This window comes from Eptatretus burgeri, chromosome 3 (genome assembly GCF_056783735.1).
Source record: "Eptatretus burgeri isolate ZD-2024b chromosome 3, Ebu_testis_v1, whole genome shotgun sequence".
In the NCBI taxonomy this organism is placed as follows: domain Eukaryota; kingdom Metazoa; phylum Chordata; class Myxini; order Myxiniformes; family Myxinidae; genus Eptatretus; species Eptatretus burgeri.
The window spans coordinates 7409909-7423096 of NC_140963.1; the positions used below are offsets into that span (position 1 = coordinate 7409909).

General features: G+C 44.0%; 1 protein-coding gene across 1 annotated transcript in view; it reads left to right on the top strand.

The window, feature by feature from the left end:
• Nucleotides 1-13188, top strand: part of LOC147029352 (polyunsaturated fatty acid 5-lipoxygenase-like) — a 184645-nt gene that overhangs the window by 70858 nt on the left and 100599 nt on the right. Inside the window, exons 5-6 of the mRNA XM_085872352.1 lie at nt 4335-4457; nt 9870-9976. Coding sequence (XP_085728478.1) covers nt 4335-4457; nt 9870-9976 — 230 coding nt within the window. The remainder of the gene's footprint in view (nt 1-4334; nt 4458-9869; nt 9977-13188) is intronic.

The window sequence follows — 13188 nt, forward strand, 5'->3', positions numbered from 1 at the left end:
CGGTGCGGACGGGGTGGGGAATGGCAGGCGCTCCGTCCAGGGACTGCACCGACTGGCTTGAGAAGCCCCGTGCTCAACCGAACCATGAACAGAACGGACGATGCACACACAGTACGATCCTTGCTCCGACAGTCTCGAGCCTCTCCTAGTTTTGAGCTTCTCCCAGGGCGATCCGATGCACACCAAGAGCAAGGACTCTCCACCCCTCGACAACCGACCGAACAAGAGCCCAACTCGAACCGGAACAAGGGAACAACCAACCACACGACTCTTCACGCCCACCCTTTTGTCGGGTGGGGCTCCGCCCTTCGCCCTGCCCCGTTACTGGCTCCACCTCCCTTCTGGAAGCTTCCCAAAAAGGGGCGTGCCCTCTCGTTCCCCCCTCCCCACGCCGTGCGGGGGACGAGGAAAGTCAGGTTTGGCTTGGGGCCAGGGAATTATTCCCCCAAAATCAGGCCCCCACCTTTTTTCACCTTTGACCTCTGGCTCAAATCGCCCCTCCCCCATGCCAAAGCGCGTGCGTTTTGGGTGGGAGATATGGCGGGAGATATTTAAGCTGCCACTCCGCTCCATTTCATCCGTCCCGCGGAGATCCTGACCTCACGGTGCTCGTTGAATGGTGATTGGCGAAGATGTGGTAGCGGAGTTGTGGGAGGTGCCGTCGTGGTGTGAATGGCGTGATTGTTGGCGTCGTGTAGTGAATGGCGTGATCGTTGAGATGTTGATTGTGGCGATGTTCGTTGTTGTTCTTGCACCAAATTAACGACAGCAAAAGAAAAACGACTAACTGAAGAATCGCAGCCTGACTGGATCACATATATTCCCTCTATACAACGGGTTTGGGCGAACTACACATGAACTTACCGATATATCTCACCTGATGACCCTTTATGGTGTAATGCTAATTTCCACAGCTGTAACAATATGTATTATGTATATATACGTACATATGTATGTGTATATAAATATATATATATATATATATATATATATATATATATATATATATATATCTTCTTCTTTCGGCTGCTCCTGTTAGGGGTCGCCACAGCGGATCATCCGTATGATCCGCATAGTGATTTGGCACATGTTTTACGCCGGATGCCCTTCCTGACGCAACCCTGGTTGCCTCTTACGACACAGGGATATGGTACACCTATTTTAACCGGGTTATACACCGGCCCAGTACACTGGTACTCACTTCGCCGACCTCGGAAGGATGACAGGCTGAGTCAACCCCCTGGTGTGTTAATTCAGTGGCCCAACGGGGCTTGAACTCAGGACCTTTTGAATCCCAAGCCACTGCCCGAACCACTGCGCCAACACCAGGCATATATATATATATATATATATATATATATATATATATATATATATATATATATATATATATATATATATATATATATATATATATATATATATATATATATATATATATATATATATATATATATATATATATATATATATATATATATATATCTTTCAACCCGCGTGCGAGAAACACCAACCACACAGGCCGTTCCTTCGCTCTCGCGGGCCGGTAGGTGCGTGCCCATACGTGCGCAGCCGTACGTGCGTCCCCGTATGTGAAAAAACTTATTGTGACGTCAATGGTGAATGTCATAGCTCCGTGTCCTGTCATTGGTTGATAAATAAATGGCCGTAACTTAGGAACTGCTTGTCCGATTAATATCAAACCTTGAAAGGGCATATCTTCAGGTCCCCAGCAATATTCCTGGTAAGTTTTAATTAGATCGGATCAGTGGTTGTTGAGAAACGGCAGTTGCAGACACACATACACACAGATTGCTGGAATTATATATATATATATATATATATATATATATATATATATATATATATATATATATATATATATATATATATATATATATATATATGTGTGTGTGTGTGTGTATGTATCATCTTCTTTCTGCTGCTCCCATTAGGGGTCGCCACAGAGGATCATCCATATGATCCGCATCGTGATTTGGCTTCGTTTTTTTACGCCGGATGCCCTTCCTGACGCAACCCTGGTCGCGTCTTACGACACAGGGATAAGGATTGAGTTTCGCCATGATTCCGGGCTGCCCTACACCCTCTCATAGCGTGGCCCAGCGCAGAGCTCCCATCCTCAAGCGATCCTCCAACTCAAGCCTCCAAGTCTCCGGATTAGAGGCGCACGCCACTACGCCCGGTTATATATATTTATTTATTTATATGTATATATACGTATGTATGTACGTATGTATATATATTGTTACGAATTCTTGCCCGCCTGGTGTGCGAGCGATTGCGTAACTCCAATAGCAACTGCATCGCCCACCGGACGGACAATTCAGTCGTGACCCTCCTGGAACTACCGCCAGGAGCCAGTCACGGGTGGGGGTTTAACCTCACCATTATCGTGCCAATTGCCAACCCGTGCAGGATAGGGTTGCTCGCCAAATTCGACCTACCTAAGTACCTGCGCGAGTCGTCGACCGGGTGATCATTCCTCGCCGCAGGTCGGCCGAGGACACGAACCGCTTAAGCGGTCCGTTCCGTGCTGCAGTGATAACCGAGCGGTGTTATCGCCGACCTCGATGCTTCAGTGATTCTTCTTTACTCGGGTGTTCAAAACCCACTACTCATTCCACGATGCAAGATGGCACTTTCAATGTGGTGAAAGGAGGACGCGACAAACGGGATACGTTGCACACAAGGATATTTATTTACAACAACACGTATAGTCATGCAATATACAAGCGACAAATAGAAAGTACTCCGACCGACTACAAGCAAAGATCAATTTACATGCACCATTACTGAGGCAAGTTTACTTCATATAGACACAGCGCCACAGCAGTCATCCAAAAGCAAGAAATGACCACCCTCACAGACAAGGTTGGCAGACAGGGTCCGTGGACCGAATGGCGTGGAACCTGGTTGATCGGCCAGGCCCACGAGACCAAAGGGTCTTACCTGCGCCCTCGTGGCACGACGGTGGGCAGGTCGCGACGTCGACTCCCCATGGCCTTGCGCAGCCGCGCCTGACCTCGGGCCCCTGGCGTGGTCAGCGAGCTCTCTCCGGCGTTGCTGCTGGTGCTTTCACGACCCACGACCAAACAAGAAAAGACTGAAGCGCAGAAGGGGCTTCAGAACCAGAGAGAGCGAGGCTTGTGCGCGTCCGCCCTTTTATAATCCGAGGCTCCACCCTTCACCCCACCCCGCTTCTGGCTCCACCTCCCTTCGAGAAGGTTCCCGAAAAGGGTCGTTCCCTCACCCCGACCGCCTCACGCCGTTCATCCACCAATCGGCGGCGAGCTGCCCTCCCCCTGCCTCCGTCACACTCCTCGGAGAAACAGGTGGGAAAAATCCACGCGCCCATCGGAACTCCTCTGGTTTTCTTTTGCGTTTGACGGTTTTCAACGAGGCTTGTTGCTTGCGTGGAGGTTTGTTCAAAATAACAATAGAAAAACGGCTATCTCAAAGAGTGGCAGCCCGGTGAACACGAAGAAATTCCCTTTAAACAATGGTGGGGACCTATCTGAACACTCATTTACCGCCATAGCTAATCAAGGACCCTTTATGGTGTATTGCGAATCTCCACAGCCGTAACAATATGTACGTATGTGTGTGTGTATATTAGTATATATATATATATATATATATATATATATATATATATATATATATATATATATATATATATATATATAATACTAGTAGTAAAGCCCAGCGTTGCTCGGGCATCGCCCGGGCTGACTTGCAAATTTCCTGAATAGCTGTTAGCGGTTCGTGTTAGGGTTGCAGTTGGGGTTAGCGGTTGGGGTTAGGGTTCGCTGTTAGGGTTACAGTTCGGTGTTAGGGTTAGGTTTAGCTGTTAGGGTTAGGGTTAGCTGTTAGGGTAGCTAACCCTCACCCTAACACTAACACTAACCCAAACCCTAAACCTCACCCTCACAGCTTGGCGTAGGGAGGTAAACAGCGCCTGGGGCAAAGTGGAAATTTGCGTCCCCCGTAGGCCTTAAACTTGAGTGGATTTGAATGGAAAATGGCAAGGTGAGGAATGCACAAATAGGGACAGCACTTTTGTTTTTAGAGGAGATGCTTTAACAGACATCAAAATCACGACACAGGTATACAATCACCCATCCATTCCGATACGTGCGGTATCGATCATCCATCCTACCCTTCTTCCCTTATGTTCTCACAAACCAACATGCTCCACCTGATCAATGACTTCAAATACCTTTTTGATGTCTGAGCTTATAATCCTGTGAGAATGCATATTGGGAATGTTTTTTTTTAATGTAAAATGCCCACCTGCTGTGTGCTTTTAATAGGTGGGATGTGTGGGAGCCTGATCACCCATTGACCCTCATGGCTAAGGCGGCTAAAGATCTTCCACGTGAGGTCCGTTGCCCGGACGAACACCGAGTGGACCATCACGTATCACTACAGCAGCAGTAAGCTACATTTTTATCTTTGCCACCGAAGGTGAAGGAGGTTATGTTTTCACCCGTTTCTGTCTGTTTATCTGTCTGTGTGCAGGATATCTCAAAAAGTTGCGGACGGATCCGGATTAAACTTGGTGGGCAGGTTTGGTGTATGACAAGGATGAACTAATGAGATTTGAGTGAATATCTGGATCCGGATCTTATGACTGGAATTATTAAAGTAATTCTTCACCATTGAGAGATCGGGCCAAAAACGATATATAGAAAGATATCTCAAAAAGTTATGGGCGGATTCAGATGAAACATGGAGGACAACTTGGGTGTGTGACAAGAAAGAATTGATTCAATTTTGGTGAAGATCCGGATATGGATCGGAGAATCCAGATACGAGAATTATTTAATTTTCTCAGTTATTCTTCACTATTGAGAGATACGAGTACGTGCCCGTAACAAAAAAAAAAAAATTAGAAATAAATATTCAAACCGCGAGCAACCAATAACAACCACACAGGCCGTTTCTTCGCTCTCGCATGCCCGTACGTGCGTGGCCTGGAAATTCGCATATTATTCGCAGTTACAATTATTCGCAATTTAGTTTTAATACCCAATTATTCAATTCGCGCCAACTTATTTTATCTTTTCGCAATGTCGTGGCAAGGAAAAACAAAAAGAGAAGAGAAGAGAGAAAAAATTTTTACTTTTGGTTCGGAGCATACCAGCACTCTGATGTTACCGAAATTTATGCACCGTCTAATATGAAAACGATCATAACTTGGGGCATTGGGTTTATCTATAAATGCGCATAAGAAATCGAGAAATTATTAGAATACACGAAGTCATCATTATCTGGAAGTCCGTACGTTGTAACCCGTAATGGGGAACGTGGCTGAGCTTCCCTTCCCCATCGGCCACGCCCACGCAACGTGTCTTGTCATTGGTTTGGTAAATAAATGGCCATAACTTGGGAAGCACTAGTCCGATTAATATCAAACCCTGAAAAGGCACATCCTCAGGTCCCCAGCAATATATCTGGCAAGTTTCAATTAGATCGGACCAGTGGTTGTCGAGAAACAGTGGTCTCACACACACACACACGCGCACACACACACGCGCACACACACACACGCACACACACACACACACACACACACACACACACACACACACAGCTGGAATTATAGATAGATGTCCAAAAACGATTATGCAGCACGATATTTACCCTCGCTGTAAGATTCCGAGAAGGTATTGCATTGAGGTCCGTTTGTTTTTCTGTTTGTCCACACAGAATTTTCGTGTTTTTCTCCATAACTGCTTGTCAGATAGAGACAATTTCACCATTGATGCGACTACTCATTTGGAATGTTTTTATGATAATTATGACGTCATATGTCACGTGCTGTGGCAGCCATATTGGAAAAACGGAAAAACTTTGAACCTCTTTCTCTGAAACCCCACCAAGAAAAAAATTGAAACTTGGAACATGGCAAGTACTCCTCCTGGGGAATGAGCGTGATTTGTATGGTCATAATTGCAAATGTGAAATGCCACATCCGATCAGTATGAAAATTTTTGAGCCATCTCGTGATAAAATGGTCCACAGAAAAAAAATTAATGATGTCATCGGTCACGTGATTCGGCAGCCATATTGTTTTGAAAAAAAAAAAACCTTCAAAATCTTCTTCTCTGAAGTGGCTGAACAAATTGAGGCAAAACTTTATAAGTTGGACTGCCTGTCCATGAAGAACAAAAGTTTCAAACATGTGATGTCATTGGTCACATGGTTTGGCAGGAATATTGCCATTTACCTTAAAACCTATAAAAATCTTCTCCAGAAGAGCTGGTCACATCAAGGTTAAACTTCACACAAGTGTTCCCCAAGTCATGGATGTACAAGTGACACAGCGCAAGTTCTCCTTATGGGGAATGTGTGGTATTTTTAAGATGTCATATGTGCCTTAGTTGCGGCATCACAATTGCATATGTGAAACGCTACATCCAATCGGAATAAAAATTTTGAGGGTAATCTCGGGATAAAATGGTCCACAAATTTTTTTTGATGACGTCATTGGTCACGTGATTTGGCAGCCATATTGTCTTGATTTTTTTAACCTTAAAAAAAATCTTCTTCTCTGAAATTGCTGAAGAGATCAAGGAAAAACTTCACATATATGACCACCTATCTATGAGGAACAAAACGGTCGCACATATGATGTCATAGGTCACATGGTTTGGCAGCCATATTGGATTTACCCTGAAACTTATAAAAACACATCACTCAAAAGAAGTCCTGGCGAGGGTTTGCAATCTCTGTTCTTTTACTTGTTCAAACATGCATTGGGCTCAATTTGTTCTTGTGGATCAGGCATTACGTGGTGAGGTCTGCGCTCTACTGAGTGTCCTTTTGGTTACCTCTATCATCAAAGGTGGACAGAGGTTATGTTTTCACTCATCTATTTGTTTGTCCATGAACAGGATATCTAAAAAGTTGTGGACAGATTCGGTCCAAATTTGGTGGACAGTTTGGGTGTGTGATAAATAGATTCAATTTCGGTGAAGATCCGAATCCGGATCCGGAAACGAGAATTTTAAATTTTTTAAAGTGATTCCTCACCGTTGAGAGATGTGGTCAAAAACTATATAGAGCATGATATTTCACAAAGTTAAAAACGAGTTATGGTGGATGAGTTGGTGAGGAGACGAGAACAAGCCAAATCGATTTTGGTGTGGGTTCAGATCCAGATCCATACGTCAGTGGAATACAAAACGTAAACTGTTCAGCCTGGTCAAGATATGTGCTCTATCGAGTGAAATTTTCATTTATGTCATGATTTCACGAGAAACTTGAAAATAAACTCTGCATTCATGAACTATTTTCTTGACATTTTCTCAAGTTGTCATTACTTGCTCCCTGGGCCATTTACCTGTGGCTCTTTAACCTCCGCCATCGAAGATGGACGGAGGTTAGTTTTCACCCCTGTTTGTTTGTTTGTTTGTGAACAGTATTACGGAAAAACTCCTGGACGGATTTCGACGAAACTTGGTGGGGGGGTTAGGTATGGTCCACGGATCATGCCATTCGATTTTGGACTTGGTCTAAAGTCCAATATGGCCGCTATGGCGGCCATTTTGAAAAAATATTTGAATTTTTTTTTTGCATTTCTACATGTTTTAAGTGATTTCGAACCAAAAATAAATAAATTTGTTAGAGAAAAAAAAACATTTTGCAAGTTTTTTTTTTCAAAAAAATTTCGATTTTTTTTTTGGGGGGGGGGGGGCATTTCTACATGCGCGTCGATCAAGTTTAGTTTATTCAATCGTGGTTCAGTAGAGTCTAATCCGTTTTGACCTGAATGAATAGGATATCAGGTTCACTTAAGTGACCCAGCAGTATTGGTGGCAGAGGTTTTGCATTCTACCGAGTGCTCCCCCTCTAGTTTTATCTGTGACATTGGGTTCTTGTTGAGGGTCCATTTTTGAAATATGCACTGATTGGTCGGACAACTGCTGGACCACATCCACATTGGTTGTAGCTCACTCCACCCATCCACATGCTTGACTCCACCCACCCTAGCACCTCGACAAAATTATGTGACCACCACCTTGGTTTTCTGGTGAGGCTAACATGTTATGCCTGTGAGCCTCTGCTGATTACATATTCTCTGGATTTGTGTCATTAGATGTCCATTGGCTTTGTTTCGGTCAAGTGTTGATCACGATGTGGGACCACAAAAAATCTAATCGTATTTCAAATTTTCTGGGGAAGCTCCCAAAATGTACGATCACTGCTCACCTACACTCATTTTTTCCTGTTTGTTTTTTTCCACCTGTGGAATCAATGTCCACATCCTCTTCAATTTCATTCTTCCCTCCAGGTCTTCAAGACAGCTGTTCAACACAATCTCAGATCTTACCCATTCCAAAACGATGATCTTTTCTCCCCTCGCTAGATGCACTCAAATCCCCTCCTCATCCCAATTTTCTCGTTTTCCCTCCTTGTTTCCTTCTGTATCCATCTTGTCTACTCCATGCATCCTCTGTGATGACTTCTCAACCCCATGCATGGGTATTTTGCGTCCTGTTTTTGTCTGTTACGTCCTGATCCATCATTATGTCCTGGTGAATACGAGCTCTTATGCCATATGCCGTACGAGTTCTTCCATGAGCCTTGACTATGTGTACAAAAAAAAATCTACATACTAACAAGTGTGTGTTTGTGTGTGTGTGTGTGTGTGTGTGTGTGTGTGTGTGTGTGTGTGTGTGTGTGTGTGTGTGTGTGTGTGTGTGTGTGTGTGTCACCCATAACACCAAAACCATGAAACCTAGCTGCCTGAAACTTTACATGCACACTAAGAAAACTGCAAGGAAGTGCATGACTGAAAATTGGGTGTTTGGATTCATTAAAACACCTCTTTTGAAGATAATTGGGGTTGAGTTTGGATCCTCGGATCCTCAGTTCAAATTCCACTCGGCTGTTGAATTAATACCAGATGAAGTTGACTCTGCCTGTCATCCTTCTGAGGTCAGCAAAATGAGTGCTGCTGGTATCCTGTGTCGTAGTGACGACCTGTCCAGGATTGTTCCCAATAGCCAAGGAGACTGCTTAGGTAGCAACAATACTCTGCACAGAGTATGGTCCCAATGGATGGATGGATGGATGGGAGTTTGTGTCCGGACATGTCCACACAGTGTTTGTGTCTGGCCAGCTTGGCTCCGGATGCGTCTGCCAGACAGTGTTTGTCTCCAGATGCCTTTGGGTGGTGTTTATCTCCGGACGCGTCCTGGCGGTGTTTGTCTCCGGTCAGCTTGGCTCCAGACGCATCCAGGCGGTATTTATGTTTGGTCGGGAGTTTGTCTTCAGACTTGTTTGGACAGGAGTTTGTCTCCAGGCAATGTTTATAGTATGACCGGTAGAAAATGAATTTCAGACATTATTTTGTTTACATCTTCACTGTTATTCTATGCAGAATCGTTTTAATGAGACGGTATGAATCGTAATTAATGCTCCACCACACGTCTGCTTTCTCTTCCTCTGACCTCACACTGTCTTCACTTCCCCCACCGCTCCTCGCTCCCCCTCCTCTCTCCTTTCCCTCCACCTCTTCACCCTCCCCATGCTCTCTCTACCCCACCCATCTCTCCCTCTCCACCCCCTCTTTTTCTCCCTCCCCCCTTTAGTATTACCATCAGCAAAGCGACGGGTGGTATTTGCTTGTATATATTTATATATTTCCACGAGTGGGTTATGCTTACACATTTTCAGCAAAGGTCGCTGTCCTGTATTTATTATTTTTATTTATTTGATCTGTTCTTCAAAGACTCTGTTCCTTTTCCATTTGGACAACCAAGCTGTGTATTTTATACATTGGTTACAGCAGCTCTGAGGGGGATTAATGACATTTTTTTCTGTTTTTTCCTTTACAGGATAAAGAAGTTGCGAGTTTCTCGCTACGTAAATGAGAAGAACAAGTCGTGGAAGAATTTTGCACAGATTGACAAGTTGTACCAACAACATCTAACAAAAATATCCGGCAAGTGTGCAAACTCGATCAGCACAACCAGTCAACCAGTGCACTGGTGTATTTGTGGCATGAACATTCTTTTGGACTCTAAATTGTTCAAACCCCTCGAATTTTGGTTTATAAGACTATAAGTAACTCAATCCAAAAGGAAGTTCAAAAGGAAAAGAAAGTTGTGCGATGATCCCTAATGAGGGTGAAACGTTCACAGTCGTGCTCCTGCTGCTCTCAGTGTCAAACTGAACCCAACATTATGTGTTTAAAAATAAAAAAAAATTAAAAAGCAAGGCTGCAAGGTGCCCAATATCACAGTTGGTGATGATATATTATGGTGACACTTAGGTAGGAAGGATAATTGACTTTAGAGTCTCCAACCACCTGCCATAACGTTTGTACGTATGCCATACTTCCCTCAACCAGGGGGGAAGGTTGGGAGAGAGAAACAGAGGGGTGGAGAGAGTGGGAAAGAAGAGGAAAGGGGGCAGGTGGGGAAAGGGAAGTGGTCGGAGAGAGGAGAGAGAAAGGGGTTGGGGTCGGAAAGAGTGGAGAGGGGTGGGAGAGAGAGAGATGAGGGAGGGAGAGGGGTGAGGGATTCTGGCAGATGTAACGCCCAGTTTATCGTCCATCCAAGAGACGACACACACACTGATCAATCACCCTGCCTGTGAAACACCAGGATGACAGTTTATAGCTGGGTCGCGATTCGAATCCAGGCTACACACAGTGAGCATGTGTACCTCTCGACTTTCCTGCCATGATCTGACGATTCCTGACTTCATAACTGAAAAGGTTTTTTTCTCATTGTGATCATATAATTTATTTTGCCTTCCTACCTCCGGTATAGAACAGTGGTGTCACACTTTTAACTTGAAGAACGCGTGCCGAGTGGCTTCACCACGCAATGCATGAAACGTTTGAAGAAACTTTTGAAAGGGAAATATTTAAATTTTATTTGTATTTATCGATGCTTTAGTGATGGGCCATATAATGGAAGAACAAAAAGGGGAATGTTCGTGAAAATAAAATTTCACATTTTCAGCAAGCCAGCCACCACCTGTTTCACCGCAGACCAACATGTGGCCAACAACGCACACGAGTGTCCCTCAGCTTTGTTCGAGTCAATTGACATGCAGTATTCAGTGACAGTGCGAATATTGTGGAGCACTCACCAAGTGGCTGAAACACTCCAACGAAAAGGTTAATAAGAAATGGCTCGCTTAGAACACGATTAGCAATCACTGAACCATCATATGAAACATACACCTCCCGGACTCCAGAGACGCCAGAAATATAAAATATGTCCAAATTGGACAAATGAACACTTTTTATATGAGTAGGAACTGCTTGTAAATTCGATTCTGAAGCTTAAATTTTGTAATTCTTCTTAATTTAAGGCCCGGTCACACCTTGACCTTTTTTGCCAGCGATGGCAACGTATTAAAATGTATGTAAAACGCTGGCTGACGTTGAACTTTTGATGTTTTTTTTTTTAAGATTCGGACGTATTCATAACGAGTTAGTCGTATGCATAACATATTAGTAATGGACACAGAACCTTTCGTTGTGTTATAGATAACTTATACCAACGAATGCTGAACCTGTTGTTGGCCTACACAACCGATGCCCAACGATAGTCTAACTTCGGCATAGCGCGTTGCACGCATCACCGACGATGTCATGACGTAGCCTATTAAAAGGCTGACGCACAACGATTCGAATCATAACTGCCGTAGAAATGGAAGGGTCAAAATCGCGGTCACACCTTGGCGATCTTGCCAACGTATGCCGACCTAAGAAAAATGTGTCTAAAACGTTGGGGCACGTCAAATACGGTATGAGTAAGTTTGGTATACGTGAGTAAAACGCTAAAGTACGCTATCATACGTCGTAGTAAGTAGAGTACGTCAAGAAATTTTAAACATGTTCAAAATTTTACGACGTACTCGGCGTATGACACACGTTCGCATGCGATGGGGATAAGTTTTACACACGATATGCGGACGCTTACACACGTCCACAAAGGCTACTTATAAGCTACTCATAAGTCGAAACACGTCGCGGTAATGTCTTTTTTGCGCGAAACTTATTTCTAACTTATGTTTGACGTGCTTTGAACCAATTCTTTACGTAGTCCCAACACACATCGACGTATGTAGACGTATTCCAATGACGTCTTCCGGTCGACAAAAAAAAAATGAACGTGTTTCTAGCTTACAACTGCCATATAAAGACGTGTTCCCAGCGGTTTTGGGAATTGGTATATAAAAATGCTGCTCATAAAAGGGGAACCCAACAGTGTTTTCGAGTTCCTTTTTGAGTCGATGTCCATGTCAGCAGTATCAGTATCAGTATCAGTATCAGTATTAGTATTAGTATTAGTAGTAGTTTGTTCATGTTGGCAGTAGTAGGTGAGTGTTAGGGGGAGGGTGTGGGTTATGATGGATCCTCCTTGCGTCCGCGTGTCCACGGGTAGGTTCATCGGCTGCCACTCAACGATTTAAATGGCTGCATCTCCACTATTGAAAGTAGACGCTTGCGCTCAACAATTGGATTTTTTTTTACACTCAACGACTTTTAAACGGTACCACTCAGCTATTTTCATTGTTTACAATGAACGATTTAAATTGCTGTCACTCGCCTTTGTTTTTTGACGCTGGGGTTTTGAAATTTGAAGCGTTTCTTCTGAACGTGTTAAAACGCTCAAACTCGACTATTTTAAATAGACGCTGCCGATGGACAATTGGAATCATAGCCAAGCTAGACATCGAAGTGTGAACATCCTCGTCATGCCGAAGAAAAGTTTGAAGAATGCTGCAAATAAGTGTCCTGGCCGTGGCCGTGGACGCTGACGCAAGGACGATCCATTATACCGACGTCTTTCAGCCTATGAGTAACTTAAAAGTAACGTCTGTCGACGTGTGGCAACGATCGCGTAACGTGCCAACAACACGTTAATCATAGGTTAGAAATAAGTTTCGGGTACGCTAAACATTACCTCGGCGTGTCTCAACTTATGATTAACTTACAAGTAGCATGTGTTGACGTCTGTCAACGATCGCAGACCGTGCATACAACTTGTGGCCAGCGTAGCGGAATGTGTGAGTCATACGCCGGCATACGTCGTGAAATTTCAAGCATGAAAAAATTTGAGGACAACCGAAAAGTACAACGTTTAAAGCCAGCGTACAACGACGTATGGCAGTGTTTTTCAGCGTGCTCTCAAT